This window comes from Ovis canadensis, chromosome 5 (genome assembly GCF_042477335.2).
Source record: "Ovis canadensis isolate MfBH-ARS-UI-01 breed Bighorn chromosome 5, ARS-UI_OviCan_v2, whole genome shotgun sequence".
In the NCBI taxonomy this organism is placed as follows: domain Eukaryota; kingdom Metazoa; phylum Chordata; class Mammalia; order Artiodactyla; family Bovidae; genus Ovis; species Ovis canadensis.
Window position 1 is genome coordinate 17,076,873 of NC_091249.1, and position 18,361 is coordinate 17,095,233.

At 50.0% G+C, this 18,361-nt stretch overlaps 1 protein-coding gene across 1 annotated transcript; it reads right to left on the reverse strand.

Annotated features, from left to right (window-relative positions):
• Positions 1-12,233: 12,233 nt before the first annotated feature.
• On the reverse strand, positions 12,234-16,639 carry RNF187 (ring finger protein 187). Its single transcript, XM_069590589.1, has 4 exons — positions 15,273-16,639; positions 13,563-13,655; positions 13,133-13,354; positions 12,234-12,566 (listed from the first exon to the last, which is right to left on the reverse strand). The coding sequence occupies exons 1-4, from the start codon at positions 15,333-15,335 to the stop codon at positions 12,564-12,566; spliced, it is 381 nt and encodes a 126-aa protein (XP_069446690.1). The 5' UTR covers positions 15,336-16,639; the 3' UTR covers positions 12,234-12,563.
• Positions 16,640-18,361: the final 1,722 nt, after the last annotated feature.

The window sequence follows — 18,361 nt, forward strand, 5'->3', positions numbered from 1 at the left end:
CAGCAAGGGGGCAGGCGCATCCACGAATGAACTTCAGTGGATGCAAGGTTCACGTGCCTCCAAGGCCCAAGTATATGTGAAGGACAAACCAAGTGCCAAGCAGGGAATAACATGGGGACTCTCAATGCCCATCAGCCTATAGTCTATTAGGGAGGGGAGACCGACAGGAGAAGTATATGTGTAGTGGACACTCCCACAGCAGAGAGGACAAGAACCTGAGCCGGGGATCCCTGGGCAACTATGAGGAGGCGTTGTGGTGTGGTGTGGTGTGGTGCGGTGCGGTGGAGAAAGTGCTGGGAGGGGGGCCCAGAAAGGCCTTTGAAGGTTCTCTTGAAGCAGCAAGATACTGTGGAAGGGCTAGTGGGGAGTGGCCCTGGGGAACAGGAGAGAGGGGCAAGTGACTAATCTAGAGGTTCAGGGAGAAGGGATGCAGGTCCCAACTGTGTCTATAGGAGGGCAGAATCATGATATAATTCATGCAGTAGAACTTTTATGTTAGTTTTAAATTTTTTTTCCTAAAAGAGCACACAAAATTTGCAAACAGGAGTATAACATCATAAGAACTATATGTTGGTCTCTGACCCTTAGTTTTTAACACAGAGCGCCTAAAACCCTGAGACTTTCCTGTGATGAAAAGGGTAAAGGTGTTAATGAGGTGACTTTTAGAAAGCACCAGAGCATTGAGTCTGGTTGTCAGACTCAATGGCAACCATGCTTATTAGAGGGTTGGAACTTTTAGCTGCACCCCTTGACTTTCAGGGGCTTCCCTGGTGGCTCACCAGGTAAAGAATCTGCCTGCAATGCAGGAGACCTGGGTTTCATCCCTGGGTTGGAAAGATCCCCTGGAGAAGGGAAAGGCTACCCACTCCAGTATTCTGGCCTGGAGAATTCCATGGACTGTATAATCCATGGGGTCACAAAGTGCTGGACCCAACTGAAGGACTTTAATTTCACTTGACTTTCAGTCAGGGGAGAGAGGCTAAAGATAGAATCAATCACCAATGGTCAATGATTTAATCAGTTATGCCTATGTAATGAAGCCTTCATAAAAACCCAAAAGACAGGGTTCAGAGAGTTTCTAGGATGGTGATGTCAACAAAAAAACAATCAATTTTATTCAAGCCAATCTAAGAATTATAACCTGGGAGCCAGTCTCTCAGAAAGTCCGTCAAAGCAGAGTTTTTGAGATAAAAGTTCATATGTTAAATGATATAAAGACAGTTTACACAATCCAGATCTGCAGATACGAAGCAAGAAGTGGGTTGTTGTGACCCCTTAGGAAGGAATGCTGTCTCCTAAAGAGGTAGAATTAATGCAGGTGCATGATAACACACTGAATGAGACAGAGGAGGCCCAAAGGGGCAGAAAACAAATTTTACGTCTAAATTTTTGTCTTTCATAAAATATGCATTTTATTTCATCAGTGAACACACATCCACATGCCATGCCAGAGGAGGGTACACTGCAAATTCTACGGGGACAGAAGCTGCTGTATCAGGACACTTCCAAAGTTCAGAACAGCTGAGTGTTTCTTAGAGCCAGGCTTATTCGCAGGCCTAAGGGATTCCCTGGGAAATGACTGGTGTTTGAACAGGCATGCAAAGTTGACATAGTGCAGACAGCTCAGGTTGAAGAAGGCAGAAAGCTGAGGCCTGAAAGCTACCCTCCCTGTTAATGAGAACACAACTGAAGAGAACGATAATCATTGTCTGAGACCCTCAGGGTCACGCTGTGAAGCTCTGGGTTTTCTGTCCAGTGCTCTCCCTTTTGAGCGATTTGAGCTTCTCGGAACATCTCCAGGAAATAAAGGGTTATTGAGTTCTAGCCTTCCCATGTCTCTTGGTCTTGAGAGGGGAGTGGAGTGTGACTGCTCCTTCTGGGGTGATGAAAGTGTTTTGGAATTAGAGGTGGTGGTTGCCCAACATTGTGAATGTGCTGAACGCACTGAACTGTTCCCTTTTAAATGGCTAACTTCATGTTTGTGAATTAGACCTAATACACACACAAATAGCACAGCAGTCCCATGCTCCGGAGCTCAGCTTGCAGACAATACGGGATAGGCAGCTGATCATGAATCTTCATGTCCAGGGGCTCTTTGTTTTTGTTTTTTTTTTTAACCCCCTTTCCATGGGCTGTTGAATTCCCCTGTGTTCCTAGATTTCTTAGCTAATTCCCAGCACTGGCAACTGAGCACCTACAAACTTCTCAGCCTCTGTCCAAATTCAAAATCAGCCAACACTTATCCCAAGTAAGGAGAAGATTTGGGAAGAGCTCAGACACTTGTGTAACCAGGCGCTGGAAGTCAGCAGTACAGAGGAAGGCTGCCTGGACAGCAGTGTCTGTATCCTAGGAGAAACAGCTGTGGTCCTTCTGTACAAAAATCATCCTGTTAGTTCACGCATTTTCTGTCTTCACTTTTCTCTCCCCTTGGTTTGCCCATACAGGGCACACAGACTCCACAGGCAGTGCTAGGCCAGAACTCCAGGAGACTGGATTGGTCTCACCTTTTAGGTCATTTGTCTTAGACTTCTTTCAGGCCACAGCCACTTTGAAGGACCAGTAGCTTTGCCTACTTAGGATTCTTAGTTGTATAATTTAGATGAAAATGGGAGAAAAGAAGGCAAGTGAGAGTGAAAGGGGATGGAAAGATTTTCCTTAGATTTGAATATTTTATGCTGTTTGATGATGAGTTGTGAATAAATATGACAGGTAAGGAGGGTGAGGTTAAGTATAGTGAACAGCAGGTAACTTAGCAAAGCCTGTGTGTTCAGGTTCTTGTCAGAGTCCCCTTGTTCTCAGAGATAAGTGAGAGAGTCAATTCCTAGGCAGATTGATAAGTCCAGGGGTCCCCAAGAAGAGAGGGATCTGGAATTCTCAAGGAGGAAAAAAGGGCAAAGTTTTTTGTCCCTCTACATTCCTAAGGATTATAGAACAATAATGTTTCCTGCCTGAGGACAGTCTCTGGAAAAAACCTTCTGGCTAATCCTGTTATCTTAAGGTGTAAATTCTGGGAGTAGGTCTAGTGAGGTCTTTACAATCTCCAGACGTTCTTTTGATTCACTGTAATAACTAATTAGAGAGTATATAACTCCACGGCTAACACTAGCAAGGGGGTACTCTTTCTGCCTATGTCGGAAGCTTTCTCTATCTCCTTTATACTTTAATAAAACTTTATTACACAAGGCTCTGAGTGATCAAGCCTCGTCTCTGGCCCCGGATTGAATTCTTCTCCTCCGGAGGCCAAGAATCCCGGTGTCTTTTCGTGTGTCAGCAACAACCTTTCATAAGGATTCTCCTTTCTTCTGGGTATTGGGAGGATATGTTTCAAGTAGGGCCTATGGGAGAAGGGGGAGGTAGGGGGAGATCAGAGTAAACTTCCTGTTTCTGCCATTTTCTCAAACCCCTTCAGCTTAAAATAGTCAATATGTCAAGGTGCTATGATCAGCTGTAGCATATCCTGAACCCCATCACAAGCTAACAGATAGTTCTATGTTCTAGATGGAATCACTGAAAAAAAAAAAAAAAAACTTCTGCAGTAAAGATCTGTGTGAAGCAGTAGGAGGGTAGAGCCCAGACTGAGTCTGGCACTGAGCCAATTTCTTTTCCGGGGATGACACCTGGTACCCAGGTGTACCAGGCCTGCTGCAAACCAGAGGGTCCTAAGCCATCTTGGGCTGCATTGCCAGGGAAACCTGTTCTTTATCCCATGTCTGTATGTGCCTCCAATCCCATGCAGCATTCTTGTCAAGGCCTAAGGCACAACATGAGCTCCAATGGCCAAGGCCCAAAGTGCTTGCTGTGGCCGACGGTGATACACACTTTTCCTACTTAAGGGCCATTGCCAGCTGGTGCACCAATCTTTCAGCTACACAGAGGCTAGGAAAGATAAGGATAGAGGAAAGAGGAAGTGATATATCACAGCTCTTCTCCTGGCCATGTAAGTGGTTCTGAGAACAGCCTTTGGTGTCACAGGGTCTGTTGGTGTCGCAGCAGCACGGCCTGGGTAAGTCTAAGTAAGTGTAGTCGCTCAGTCGTATCCGACTCTTTGCGACCCCATGGACTCTAGCCCACCAGGCTCCACTGTCCATGGGATTCTCCAGGCAAGAATACGGCCTAGATACTATGCTGCCCAATGACCATGTGGCTTTAGCAGCTTGTTGAGCTCCTCGCCTCTGGGGAGGTGGCATGCGCCGCCCCTCCCTACTTTGACAACCAGACTTCTCTAGGAGTGCCGCTGGCCAATAGGTTTCATACTCGAGAGTATGCCGCTGCATGCTGCAACCACCAATAGGATAAAAGCGCTCTGCAACCTCGTACCCCAGTGGCTCCTCCACTACAAGCCCTATGGCTTGTCCAATCAGACGAGACCTAAAAGTCACTTCATTTGCATACGGCCTAGGAGCTAAGTCGCGGCGAGCGAGTTTGTGTACCCCCTTCCTTACCTATCTTTGCCTCGCAAGGGCCCAGAGGGCAACCCGGTTGTTTCTGCCTGCTGGAAGGTGGAGTGGGCGTTTTGTTCGGCTACACTCCTCAGATCCCTATTCAGTCTCCGGTTTCCTCCGATGCTGTTGGACCCCAAGGGGTCAGATGACCGTGCCCCAGCAGCCTGAGAGGGGCCTTCCAGAAGCCTCAGAAACTCCGAGCCCAAGACCTACTGGTCTTGCCATAGAATGTCGCGCCAGACCCAAGGAAGGGGGCGGGATGCGCAGGTGGCTAGCTCTCCGCAGAAGCGCTGGCAGCCATGAGCTCAGCGTAGCCCCGGGTGGAGGTGCGGAGGGGGGCGGGGGGGGAGTCTTTGCAGATCTGTCTCCGGAGAAGGAGGATTGGTGTTCAGCAACCTAACCGTGAGGATAAAATCTTTAAAATTAGCAAGAAAGGAGCCTGAGGCAAAAGCAACCAAGAGTGCTTGTGCGGAGGAAGAGACTTCTCCGCACAGAACGAATTCAGTGGTTGATCCAAGATGTGGGATTGAAAAATGTTACAAGATTATAGTCTTGTACTCTTGACAAATAGGAGACAAGAGGAGTCTTCGTGTATATAACCAATTTGTTAGGTGTTCTTTTGACTTCTCAGACCTGCCTATTCTTTTCCACAAAACTTGAGCAACTTCTCTTGGCTGCCTTTTCTGTAGGCTCCTTTCTTCCTTAATTGCTACCATCGCCTGCGACGATTTAATTCTGACTGATTATTCGATCATTCGTTGTATTGATGACAATGTTTAATGCACATTCCATTTATAAAATAAAGTTTTATAAATATTTGAAAGACTTGTTTATCAAGTGGAAGTGGCTCACTAGCACATACTTCTTCAGGAATGAAGGTTTAATAACCCCAAGAGTCGAAAAGATTATTTTTAAAAACAAAAAGACTTGGAGGCCTGGGGCGCTCCAGCTGCCAACCGTGAGCTAGCTGTCAGTTGGCAGCAGCCGGGCCACCGCTGTGTCAGCCTGCTACGATGCCATCTCCTACCAACCTGGCTACTGGAATTCCCAGTAGCAAAGTGAAATACTCAAGACTCTAATATAGTTGATGGCTACACTGACCTTCGGGGAGAAACTTAACTACTGAAGCCAGCAGATTGTGGGAACCTTCCTTCTTTCCTTATGTAACGAGATCCAATTTATTAAAGGTATCCTTTAAATGTGGCAAACATTTAAGAAAAGCCCTCCTAAGATCCCATATAAGGCCACTGTGCTTGCTACAGTGCTGTTTTTGATTGGAGCCTTTCTCATTCTCATAGGCTCCCTCCTGCTGGCAGGCTATGTATCACAAGGGAGGGTGGGGGCAGACCAGCCGTTCCTATTCCGATCATTGGTATCCTGCTGTCCTTCCCAGGATTTTACCGACAGTGCATCGCTTACTATCCAAAAGCTACTGGGGATACTCCTACAATGACATTCCAGACTTTGATGACTAGCACCCACCCCAGCCCTGAAGAACAGAGTCACAGATGGAACTGAGCCCAGCTTTCAGACATTGAGCAGAAACTATGACTAAGGGCTAAGGAGTTCTGCAGTTTGCAGATGTTTAACAAAACAGCGGTCAGATTTTGCGCGTCCATCTTAAAGGATGTTAACTAAGCTCACAAGTAACTGTCATCAGCGCATTTTCTATTTTTCATTTCCTGGCCCTAGCAAAAGCTCCTGACCAGTTTTTCCACATGAATATACATCATAGCAGTATTAACTGTATGGAAAAGTGGGAGGTTATTCTGTACTGGAAAGTGTTCTGCCACCACCCTTTTTAGAGTTGAGCATTCTTTTAAATGGTCCTCATGGTCAATATGTTCTTGTGGCAAAGGGAAGAATACAATATGTCAGATTTCTTATTACTAATTTACTTTGAAAATACCTAAGTGTCTTATCCCCATACTCTTTGTGTTCTAGTGGAAGATGTCGGCAAAATCAAATATCAGTGTGGTGCATCTATAATATTTCCTACTTGTGTTCTTATTAACAACTAGAAATTTTTTAAACCTCAGAGCAAATTTTCCAAATGTAAACACTTTTCTTTCTTCACCAATCCTTGGCCAGCTCTGATCTGGCTCACTGATAGGTTGGCCAGCATATAATTTGGATCAGTCTGTCCTGTGTGGATCAAGATGTTCTGTATATCATGCCCTTATGGACTAGACTTTTGGCTATTTCCTAAGGAAAACATATAGGCAAATGGTTATTATTTAGAGTTTATAACCCTGTTGTTAACACCTTGTATTATGATGTTTTTAGAAGCACACGGACTAAAACCACCCACTCTGGCCAGGCTCTCTAGTAACCATTCAAGACTTGTTTTACCACAGGCGGTGCTGGTAAGGAATACGGAACTAATAAGCCATCACCAACTGGAAGAGTTCAGGAAAGGTCAAAAGGAGACACCGCGTGTTCCTCCACCTCCCAGAATCCCTCTCGCTTGCATCCATCTTGGCTGAGCGATGTGTGCACCACCAGGAAGGACTCTTGAGTCAGAATGATTGGCCAAAGACAACCCGGAAACTAATCCCATCACCATAAATCCCGAGACTGCGAACCACGTGGCAGAGCAGTTCTCCCGGGTTCCCTTACCCTGCTGCTCTCTGCCCGGGTGCCTTCTTCCAGTTAAGTCTCTTGCTTTGTCAGCACATGTCTCCTCGGGCAATTCTTTTCCAAGTGTTAGACAAGAGCCCGCTCTTGGGGCCCTGGAGCACCTCCCCCGCCTTGCTACCACAATGTCATTCTGCTGAAGACTTTAAGAATTAGCCTGGATCTCTAGAGGACTGGACTGCCTCATCTGCCTCTTGATAGCTTGATTTGCTTCTTAGCTTGCAAAAAGTGACTTGTATTCAAAAGAAATTAAAATGTCAAAATCTAAAAAAAAAAAAAAGACAAGGCTCTTTATCTATCTTCAAATTGATCAAGATTCTGTTAGGAAATGCAACACCTCAAGTTTGTACCACCTGACTTGGCAAAAAGTAGGGGTGCCCTAACTGTCAGCCACCTTGTGGCCTTTATCTCCTCCCAGGCACCAGACTTCCCAGAGAAAACACTAGGTGTGCCCTGAGGCCCTCTTTGAACCCCAGGTGAGAACAGTTAACTCCACTCCTCCCACACCTGAGGGCGAATGAAGCACAGACACCCAGGGCACAGGGCTTTGAAGCTGCCATCGCTGGGGCTCAACAGAGAAAACAGGTAAAAAGAAATGAAGACACTCCAAGGTGAAGAGGGCACAGCCTCCCCAAAGAGTCAAAATGAGAATATGGGGGAAGGGCGCCTGAAATCTGAGTGAGGTAGATGGCCAGACACACCCACTGAGTCTGTAAGACCAAACCGGAGTGCTTGCACATTATTTCTGGTTCACTTATTGCAAGGGCCCCCAACTTTTTCCAGCATGCATATCACCTTTATGTTCCAAAACTTCTAAGGCTCCTTTCACACATCTAGACACTCAGATTTGGTAGGGAGCTAGTTAAAGAACTAGCTTGCCACTACAGAAACCCAAAAGTGACTTGAAATACTCTGGACCCAACTTCCTTTCCTAACATGAAGTCCCAAGTTGAGTGGGCTCAGGATGACCAAAGACTCTCCCCTTCCGACTTTCCATCCCAGGCCTGTGTGTCACCTTGGTTCTTTGCCTTTTGTTTGTTGCTATTCCCCATTCCATAGGAAACTACCCTAATGGATTCCATTTACCAGCTTCAAGTATTCTTCCAAGCAGGGCGTTCTCTGTGCACACGTTAAATGCTGTCTGATTCTTCGTTTGCAGCATGATGCCACAGCCACATGCCATAAGCTCCCCTATGTGTGTCCAGCAGCTCTGTATCTATCTCAGGGCTTCAGCATACTTTATAGCCTCCAAACCCTGTCTGACTTTCCACCTCCCCCACTGAGGGGCACTGGCACTCGTCTTGCCTACCCCAAGACAGTGATGCAGAGGATACCTAGGTGTGCATCCCTCTGTGTGCCTGGAGAAGACTAAAGAATACCTGGGAGTGGGTCACTGGGTCCAGGGTCACTGTGCCCCAAACCTGATGACAGCTGGCAGCAGTGCTGAAGAACTCAGCAGCAGTACAGGTAACAAAACATGGTAGCTCTCCTATCTCCATCAACCCAACAGCGTGTCATTACGTTTGTGGGTGTGTGATTTCTCTGCTACAAAAACTAAGAAGTTTGAGCATCTCCTCCCTGGGTTGCTGAGCTCTCTGGTTCCTCTTATGCACTTGCTTGTCCACTTCTCTGCTGTTTTAACTCCAGGCACTTTTGGCTCTTCATGAATTTGCAGGAGCTCCTTGCAGTTTTGGTAAAAACCATGTTGGTCTGGACACTGCAAACATCTACTCCTCCTGTCTGTATTGACTCTGGCCATGGGACACTTGGTTGAACGGAGGAGGCATATCGATAAGACCAGCCAGCTCACCTGAGGAAACCATTTCCAGCACCAGATGGTCCCCAGGTGGCAGAAAAGCAACGGCAGCATTCTCGTCAAACCACTGCAGGTAGTTCCTATGTTCCTTGACCCACTAACCCCTGACAGGACAGAGCGAGGGGGACATCCTACCAACAGTGGCAAAAGTGGGCATCAATCCATAGGTCTGCACAGAGCTCTGCCCCTGTGCAGGACTGGAGTAGCCATGACGCCTGCCCCACCCTCTCCAGCAGGTCATACCCTGGAAAAAAGCTACATCTGCATCAAGAGAGTGTCAGCAGCCTAGCTCCCCTTGGGTTCTCTTGGACATGGAAGTCAGGCTGGGACACCCCTGTGCCCACGTCACATGGCAGAACCAGTTCTGCGCTGTTCCCCATGCTGGCACCCCCACATCCACCTTTCTGGTACCTCAGTAACACGGACTGGGGTCACCTCCAACCTCCTGATGCTGCAAATGACTCAGTGTCCATCCTGTGCATGTTCCCTCATAGAGCCATGCTGGCATCTCTTTGGCACGCCAACCCAAGGCTGGAATTGCCAAGTCACATGGAAGCAAACAGTGTAGTCAACCTGGAAGGTACTTCTGAGCCCTGACAGATATACCTGTGGGCCTGGGCCACCTTGGTGGTCTACACTTTTGACGTGTAGCAGGAGTTTTAGGACCTGTAACTCCATTTCCTGTGGGACTACAGGATAGACCAGCCAGGCTGAGTGTCAGCACGTAGGTGCAATGGACCCCGTGAAGGCTACGGACAGCGAGTCAGGTAGCCTACCCTCCTCCCACAAGCCATGCTTCATCCGACTGGCCACACCCAGATGCTGGAAGTGACACTGTCTTGACTCCACAAGAAGACAACGCAACTGGCATCTTCCCTGCTGTCTTTCCCCTCGGCTTGATGGTAACCTGCCTCCTCTTCCAGTGATAACCCTTCACTGTGAGCATGAGGGCCTTCAGTGAGCTCTAGGAGCTTTTCTAGCCAACTACCCAGCCTGAAGAGGCACTAGTTCCCTCTAAGTTCTTGGCTGGCCTGATTCTCTTTGGTTTAGTCATTCAGTCTAACCCTCTCAGGCTGCTCGCCCAAGGGCAGCAGCACCTCTTGGGGAATTCCCGACTCAAGCTTGAGGTCCTCCTAACAGCTGGGGCAGTGCCCCACTGGCCTTTCCACATGCAAGTCTCTCTGTATCAGAGTGCAAGTATCCCCTCTTATTTTGTCATCATCAATCTGATGAAATAATTCAACTAGGATTGTGAAAACAGCCCTCAGCATTTCCCTCTGCTCCCCCTGGACAAAGGATCCTGACACCAAAAACAGGCCACAGGTCCTAACTATCCACGACTTTTCTATTAAGCTCTAAGAATTAAAAGGAAAGGGATATAGGTATTGAATGAATAAACGAATTTCTCTGAAATGTGCTCCCTACCGTTTGGCAGACGAAACTCTTCTTGTCCACCTAGCCTGGGTTTCCCTTCACTTGTGCCTCTGCACTGACCTCAGACATGCAAAGCCTGACATGGTCCTGAACCAGTCAAATGAACCTGGGTGGAGGAAAAGCCATACATTCACTGGGACCCTACTCAACCATGTCCTCAAGGGCAGGACCATGCAAGGATCCTCCACTGCCAGAGGTTTCTAGAAAGACCATTTCAGCAGAGATTTGAAGATGCGAGGACTAGCCATGGAGACGTCTGGAAAAGGAACATTATTCCACAGAGAACACAGGACCCATAGCAGAGAGGCCACTGTGACCAGTGAGCAGAGGGTGAGGGCTCACTTCAGTGAGGAAAATGGCAGGGGTTGGCTGTACAGTCCAGCAACCAACACAGAGCTTTGGACATTCAGAGGAACTGCTAAGCAAGAAGTCAAATCTCACCAGGGTTATTTGGCCAGGGTCCTATAGCTTGCCAAGAGGATGAACGTGTCTCCTGTTCAAAACCAGTGCAGCTTTTCCCACCCTCTGCTTGTCATTCTTATGTAGATATTATGGAGAGGAAGGGAGAGGTGGCCAATGGGCTGAGAATTCTATCCACACACCGTTACAAAGAAACTGGATCCACGCTGGTTTCGGGACCTCCTATCTCTCCCCAGCACTGGGAACCCAGGGGCTACCACTTTTCTGGACTGCACACCAGCCCTGTATAGCACATCAGTCTCGAAGTAGTCAACTTCAAGGAAAACAGGCAGGCTTCCCAGCAGATCCCTGCAGAGGAGAAAAACAGGTAGCTGGATCTCCAGTCATGGGAAACTGGGGCAGCACCCCAATTTAACTCAGCAGAAGCAGGAGGTGGAGGGCTCATCAGAGAAAAGTCCAGCCCACAGAAGCCCCCAACATGGCACCATGCAGACACAGTGCTCCCTCAGAGACTGGCCAGGGTATGGGGAGCATATAGACGAGGAGGGACGTCAAGCAAACTGGCTACAGCAAGCCCTCTTCAGTAGGCTGAGTGCTGGCTACCAGCTAGGCAGGCAACCGACCCCCAAGCTCACAGAAACACAAAGGCCCAGCAGTGCCAAAGGCTCGTGACTCCCAGATCTGAGAGGGTTCATCCAGAAATGGGCCACTGATCAGAAACCTGCACTTGTATGAACATCTCATAGCCTCAACCACCACCCTAAACGCCTGTCTGTGTCAATTTTCATACCCTGTGATCTTGTCACTTCATGCTACGTTTTTGTCACTTGGAGGAATCTACACAATGACACTAAACAAGGAGTTTTGCTAAATTCATCCAGCAGAGGAAACAGGAAGGGAAGTCCAAGGTACAGGGAAAATGACACACCAAGGTGAGGTCTGGGGATGGCCTGACCCTGACATTGCTTCTGCTGCCCCAGGAAAAATTCCTGGGTCAGTGAGTGGCAGACAAGGCAGATAGACGGTGATGCTAAGACAGTTTCCTGGGAAACCACTGGCATCCAAGGGATGGAAGATGGAGAAGAGAAATGAGAAGAGGTTGACGAGATACACTAAGAGGCAGAGAAGAGATACAGCCTGAAAGACATGCCAGCAAGGGGCTGCACTGTCCCGGAACACCCCAAGGTTCTCGTGTTTCTGCGGACAGCCCCTGAGCCATAGTAGATATAGGTTTGTGCAACATACGCTGTTCAAGGACCTCAAGCAGAGGTGACAAGTCTGACCAGCCCACCATCCCCACCCAGCCACACTGAGCATTCCTTTTCCTTGACAGTCGCCTCAAATTTCACCTTAACTGCTGTGCCCTGCACGGGTGTGGGTCTGCGGGCCTGTGCATGCATGACTGGTGGTGCAGGTCTGCACAGCCCAAGCCTCCTGAAGATGACCGCCACAGCTCACGGAGACCTCAGAAAATCTGATGAAACTTGCGGCAACGAAAAGAACTTTATGGAGTCAGGATACACTTGGGTTAACTTACCCCCAACACAGGTCTCTACAGTGAAAGGTTTACAGCCTGGAAACATGAACACCCAGAGGAAAAGGGAACACAAACACTCTTCTGCAGAGCACTGGCGTCAGCAACCCCAGGTGGGCACCTAGAGTTCACAGTCCACATATTCACCTAGGAGAAGACACGCAGGGCTGGGGGTGTCTTGAAGGACGACAAGGGGTCCAGAAGGAGGCAGATGGAGGAGCTGTTTCAGGCCTGGGATGGTTAACAGCTTCCTCTGCCTGCTGCCTGGGCAGGCAGCACTTCACTGCATAGGGAGAGAGGGAATGAGTGAGCGAGGTTCTATCCTACAAGCCAGATGACTGCAGAATCCAGCCCCACCGGACTCTCGTGTCTCTTCACCCACAATCAGCACCCACTTGGAGCTGAGTAACCACTACTGCCAGAGGTAAAAGGGCACCTCTCAGCTCAGAGGGGGGAAGGACAGACACTGCCGGTTCCAGGATCAGACTCAAGGATTGCAAAGAGCCCAGAATCCCCAGGTTTAGGCAAGGCTTCAGGGCAGAGAGTAAGGAGGACATTCAGGATGAGGGCATGGCAACCACCACCGTCCCCAAGATCCCTGACTCTTCTGACCTCGTGGCCAGCTCCTACCTGTAGGGGCCCAGTACTTCAATACTGCAATGCAAGCACCCCCTCTCTGCAAATGTGGGGGGAAGCAAGTCTCCTGGATTACCCATTCCTGAAATTCAGCCCCAAATGGAAGCCAAGCAGTGCTGGTCTGAAGGGTTCTCTCTGGATAAGCTACCCTCTTGCTAATTCTTGACTCTGCATCCCGCTGCCCTCCCCTGACCAGCAAGGCTGGGTGCCTACCTGGAGCAGCATATTGAGACCCAGGTTGCGGTGCCTCCTCTCCAGCTCCGACACAGCCTGCAGCAGAGACCTGAACCTCTCTGCTGGGTCCTCGTCCTCGTCCTCCAGGGACCCTTCTTCTTTTTCTGCTTCCTGTAGGAATCGCCCCTCCTCCTCGGCAAAGAAGGCCCGAAGCTTCTTGTAGTCAGTCAGAGCCTTCTTCCTCCGGTCCATTACATGTCCCTACAGGATGGGTGGGCAGTAGGAATAGCCATGTCCTCAGGCTACCCTGAGACCCCACCCATCCACCCACTGACCACCTCAAGGGAAGAGAGTTCCCTGACCATCTGACTGTACAGCGCTCAGCTGTGGTCCAAGGCCCTACCAAACAGGGTCAGGGTACACATCCATGTTTCCTTGCTCACGTGGACTCGAACCCCACCCCACTTGCCTTCCACACAGCAGCAGCGGACTCAGCCTGGCCATGGAGATCCCGAGCATCATTCAGATCTTTCTTCATGATCTCCACAGACCCCTTGTTCTCCTGGAGAAAGACGCTGGTTATGGAGTGTGTGGCCACTTCTGAAAGTCTGGGGCCCACCTAAACCCAGTCCAGAGGGACATCACACCACTAGAATCCCATCGGGCAGTCCAGAAGCCCCAGTTCATGATCTTAGCCCATCAGACACCTCAAAACTCTGCAGGCTGCAGAGGGGGTCTTAGTGACCCACTATGCTCTCTATAGTCAGAGAGAAACATTTGTGCTAAGAATCCAACAGGGTAACTAGACAAGACTATTCATTTGGGAGGGATTGGGGGCAGGAGGAGGGGATGACAGAGCATGAGATGGCTGGATGGCATCACTGACTCGATGGATGCAAGTCTAAGTGAACTCCGGATGTTGGTGATGGACAGGGAGGCCTGGCGTGCTGCGATTCATGGGGTCGCAAAGAGTCGGACACGACTGAGCGGCTGAACTGAACTGTTACTGTTTCTAGCAGAGGGACGGAGGGTGGCCCCTTTAGGGTGACCATGGGCACACACAGGGCCTGGCCAGCTCCGAGCACTGACTGGGTGGGTGGAAGAAAGTCCAACTCCAGTCCCCTGGCCACATGCTCTAACCCCAAGGAAGCCCCTGGATGCAACATCCCACTGCTTAAGACCGCAGGACCCAAGCCCTGGCGCAGGAACCCTCAAACAGGTTACTCTCTCCCCTCAGGTGGGCAGGGACCACACTGACTCTTTGCACTCCAGGGGCCTGGCTATCTTTCTCTCGGAAATAACGCTGCGCTCCCCCAGCCCTCCCAACAAACACACACACCAGCGGGTCCCTGGGATTACCAGACCTCAGCAGTGACCAGACTCCAATGGCAGGTTCTGACCCAGAGCCAAGTGCCAAATGTAAACAGTTGAGAGCACAGTGGAGAAGGTTCCAGAACAGAGTGGATGAAGGGACCCAAGAGGGCTCAGAGCAGGTGAGAAGACCGAATGGGAGGGGTGCACAGGACCGTAGAGGGGCCAATACGCTCAAGGCCACACCCCCACTCCAGTACTCTTGCCTGGGAAATTCCATGGACAAAGGAGACTGGCAGGCAGTTCCTGGGGTCGCAAAGAGTAGGACACGCTGAGCGACTACCACACCCACTGAGAGGGCTTTGCCCGTGGGGGTGGGGCTACCATAGTATGACGTCCTGCCAGGGGGGAGGGCAGGGCAGTGACACAAAGGGGGCTGGGCGTGGGGGGGCCCCGGCAGGACTCTCTTTGCCAAGGGGGGCGGGGCAGGGCAGTTCAACCCTGGGAAAGTCACGCGCGTATGGGGGCGGGTGGGGAGGCAGGGAGGTGGAGGGAGAGGAGGAGAAAGTGCCCCTTCCAGGCGTGGGAAAGGGGGACAGGATACCTTCCAGATAGGGGAGTGCGGTGACCGCAACCTCTGGGGTTAGGGAACGGGGGAAATGGTCCCGTCCTGGGATGGGAGAAAGGGTACCAGGCACCAGAGGAAGGAAAGGGGACAGGGCACTAACTGGGGTATGGGGAGGGCAGCCAGGACACCGTCCAGAAGATGGAGACTGGGGGCCAGGGCGCCATCCAGAGAATACGGATGGGGGACAGGGCGCAGTCTGGTGATGAGAACAGGGACAGGGCACCCTCCGGGAAAGGGCACCTTGCCGCGCAGCGCCTTCCTCCAGCGGGGCTCCCACTCGGGTGGCTCGGGCCCCGCGGCCATGCGGCAAGCTGCGCACAGCGGGCCCCCGTCGGCGCGGCACAGCAGCTGCAGCGCCGCCTCGGAGGCCGGGCCGTCGCGCGTGGGCGCCGCAGCTGCTTCCTCGAGCGCCAGCAGGCGGCGGCTGAGCGGCGGGCGGCCGGGCTCCACGGCGCGCTGCCAGCAGTCGTCGGCACACTCGGGACACGGAAAGGGCCCGTCTTCCTCCGCCCAGAATCGCACCACGCACGCCCGGCAAAAGCGATGGCCGCAGTCGGCGCGCACCGGGTCGCGGGGCGCGCTCTGGCACAGGGTGCAGGCGGCCTCGCCGGGGCCCGCGGGGAGCGCCAGGGCGGCAGCGGCGGGGCCCCAGAGGGCGCAGACAGGGATGCGAACAGGGGCGCACTGGTGGCTGGCAGAGCCGGGGACCCGGACGCACTAAGAGCGCTACCGGAGAGCCAGGGACAAGAATGCGTTGATAGAGATGGAGCGCAGGGACAGAAGACAGAAATGGCGACTGGAATGGCTGGGTGCCCGGCGCAAGGTCCTGGCAGGGGTGTTCTCCAGGCAAGGTCCCGGCAGCGGTGTACTCCAACCCTCCCGGGTCCTGGCAGGGGCCGCGCCACGCTGCCTGGATCCTGGCAGCGGTGTACACTCACTCCGGCTCAGCTAGCAGAGATGTGCTTCGCTCGACGCACGTCTTCGCACGCTGAAATCTTACAGGGATTGTCACTTCTCCCGTAAGTGACTCTTGTGCGAAAAGGAAGCAGTTTCATTGGAAAACTCCGTTATAAAACGGTTTTTTTGTAAGCTGCTAGGACCTGAGAGGCAAGCGCCTCCTTGCAGCGCTATGCTAACGCGGGGTGGGGACTGGGCTGGAAAACTGCAGCGTGAGATCTCCTGCGTGCAACCCCTCGCGTCAAATCGTTCTGTACGCACCGAGCTGCGTGGGCTTTTCCCGTGTGCGCAGGTTAGACGTGGACTCTCAGGGGAATACGTCCTGTGAGGGCCATCCTGAAAGGAGAATCCAGAAACAGCCCGCGAAGGAATGATCTTCCAGGGACACGCAGAGACTCAAAAGGCAAAGTTTGTTCCAAGCGTAGAAGTATAGAGCTGCCAGCATAGTCACTGAGAGGGGGGAAAGCGTTCCCCCAAACCGCGGGAATCACGAGTTTATATCTTTACTAATGTTGACCCACCTATTTGTTTTTGGTTGGTTTAGGATCCCAGTGTACATAATCCCTGTTCTAAAAATCATCATGTCAGTTTGTCCATTTTTATGACCCTTTTTTCCTGATCTCCCAGTTCTTGAATTTTCTTATGATACTGAGTCTCCACCCTCTCACCTTTTCTCTTGCCCTCTCCCCTCCCCTTTTCTGGTGACCTCGGGCCATTGTCTGAGGACCAGGTTCTAAAGTTAATGGGCCACCTGGTGTTTTTCTCCTTGATCAGTTGCTGATTGTCCTGTCAGGTCAAGGGAGTTAGAGGCAGTCCCTTTAAATGTCAACAAACTGGAACAGCAAACACGGGCGAAAAATAAGGGGAGATTGGAATTTGATTTTTAAAAGAAGAAATGGAGTCCTATTTTTTTGTTTGTTTCCTTTTGACCCTAGGCTAAACTGACTGCCTCATATTTTTCTACGTCAACCCCACCTTAGCAGCTTGAAACCCAGGCCTTTGGTCCACTGTTTGTCCCTGAGCCACAGGAACGGGGAATTCAGCGTCGAGAAAACTCATTAATGCAGACTGAAGACATCTGATGAGACCCAAAGCTACCAGTATCCTGGTCCATACCAGGAAATTTGTTAGCATTTCTTTAGAAAAGACAAAAAATGGTTTGGGGAGGAGCAGTCTAATAGGGTGAGGTTTTTTTGGATTTTTGTTTTTTGGTGGTGGTTTCTAAGCAAGCACGTGGTTTAAAAAACGTAATCTTTAATTTTTAAAAAGCGAATCTTTCAGTCCATATACATGCAGTCTTACTAGGTATTGCATTTTGGTTTTGCGTGTGTTTTTTAAACCTGATGTTCACTTAACGAAAAACGCAGAATATAAAAGCTAAGTTTTTATGCCTATAGCCAGAAAATGGGGCTTCCCAGGTGGCTCTAGTGGTAAAGAACCCACCTGCCAATGCAGGAGACTTCAGAGATGCTGGTTTGATCCCTGGGCGGGGAAGATCCCCTGGAGGAGGACACAGCAACCCACTCCAGTTTTCTTTCCTGAAGACTTCCATGGAAGGAGAAGCCTGGGGGGCTAAGGCCCATAGGGTCGCAGAGTTGGACATGACTGAAGTAACTAAGCATGCAAGCATGCACACATTCGTAGCCAGGAAATAGTTGTTGACTGAAGAAAATGCACAACCTAAAAGTTGAGAGTTATTATTCTATTCCGCAGACTTGCTCCAGGAAGAGAGCCTCTCAGAACCGAGGTATGTAGGAGTTTTTGCAACAAAAATCAGATAGTTGGACTATCAAAATTTGCTGTTGATTAAAGAAAACCAGGCATCTTAAGTTAATGAATTTAGTGCTTTTTTTAATGTATGGGAAGATGTAATCATCTGGGGTTATTGGAATCATTCCTTACAAATAGCTGTGAAAAGAAGAGAGGCGAAAAGCAAAGGAGAAAAGGAAAGATATAAGCATCTGAATGCAGAGTTCCAAAGAATAGCAAGAAGAGATAAGAAAGCCTTCTTCAGCGATCAATGCAAAGAAATAGAGGAAAAGAACAGATTGGGAAAGACTAGAGATCTCTTCAAGAAAATTAGAGATACCAAGGGAACATTTCATGCAAAGATGGGCTCGATAAAGGACAGAAATGGTATGGACCTAACAGAAGCAGAAGATATTAAGAAGAGGTGGCAAGAATACATGGAAGAACTGTTCAAAAAAGATCTTTACGACCCAGATAATCATGATGGTGTGATCACTAATCTAGAGCCAGACATCTTGGAATGTGAAGTCAAGTGGGCCTTAGAAAGCATCACTATGAACAAAGCTAGTGGAGGTGATGGAATTCTAGTGGAGCTATTTCAAATCCTGAAAGATGATGCTGTG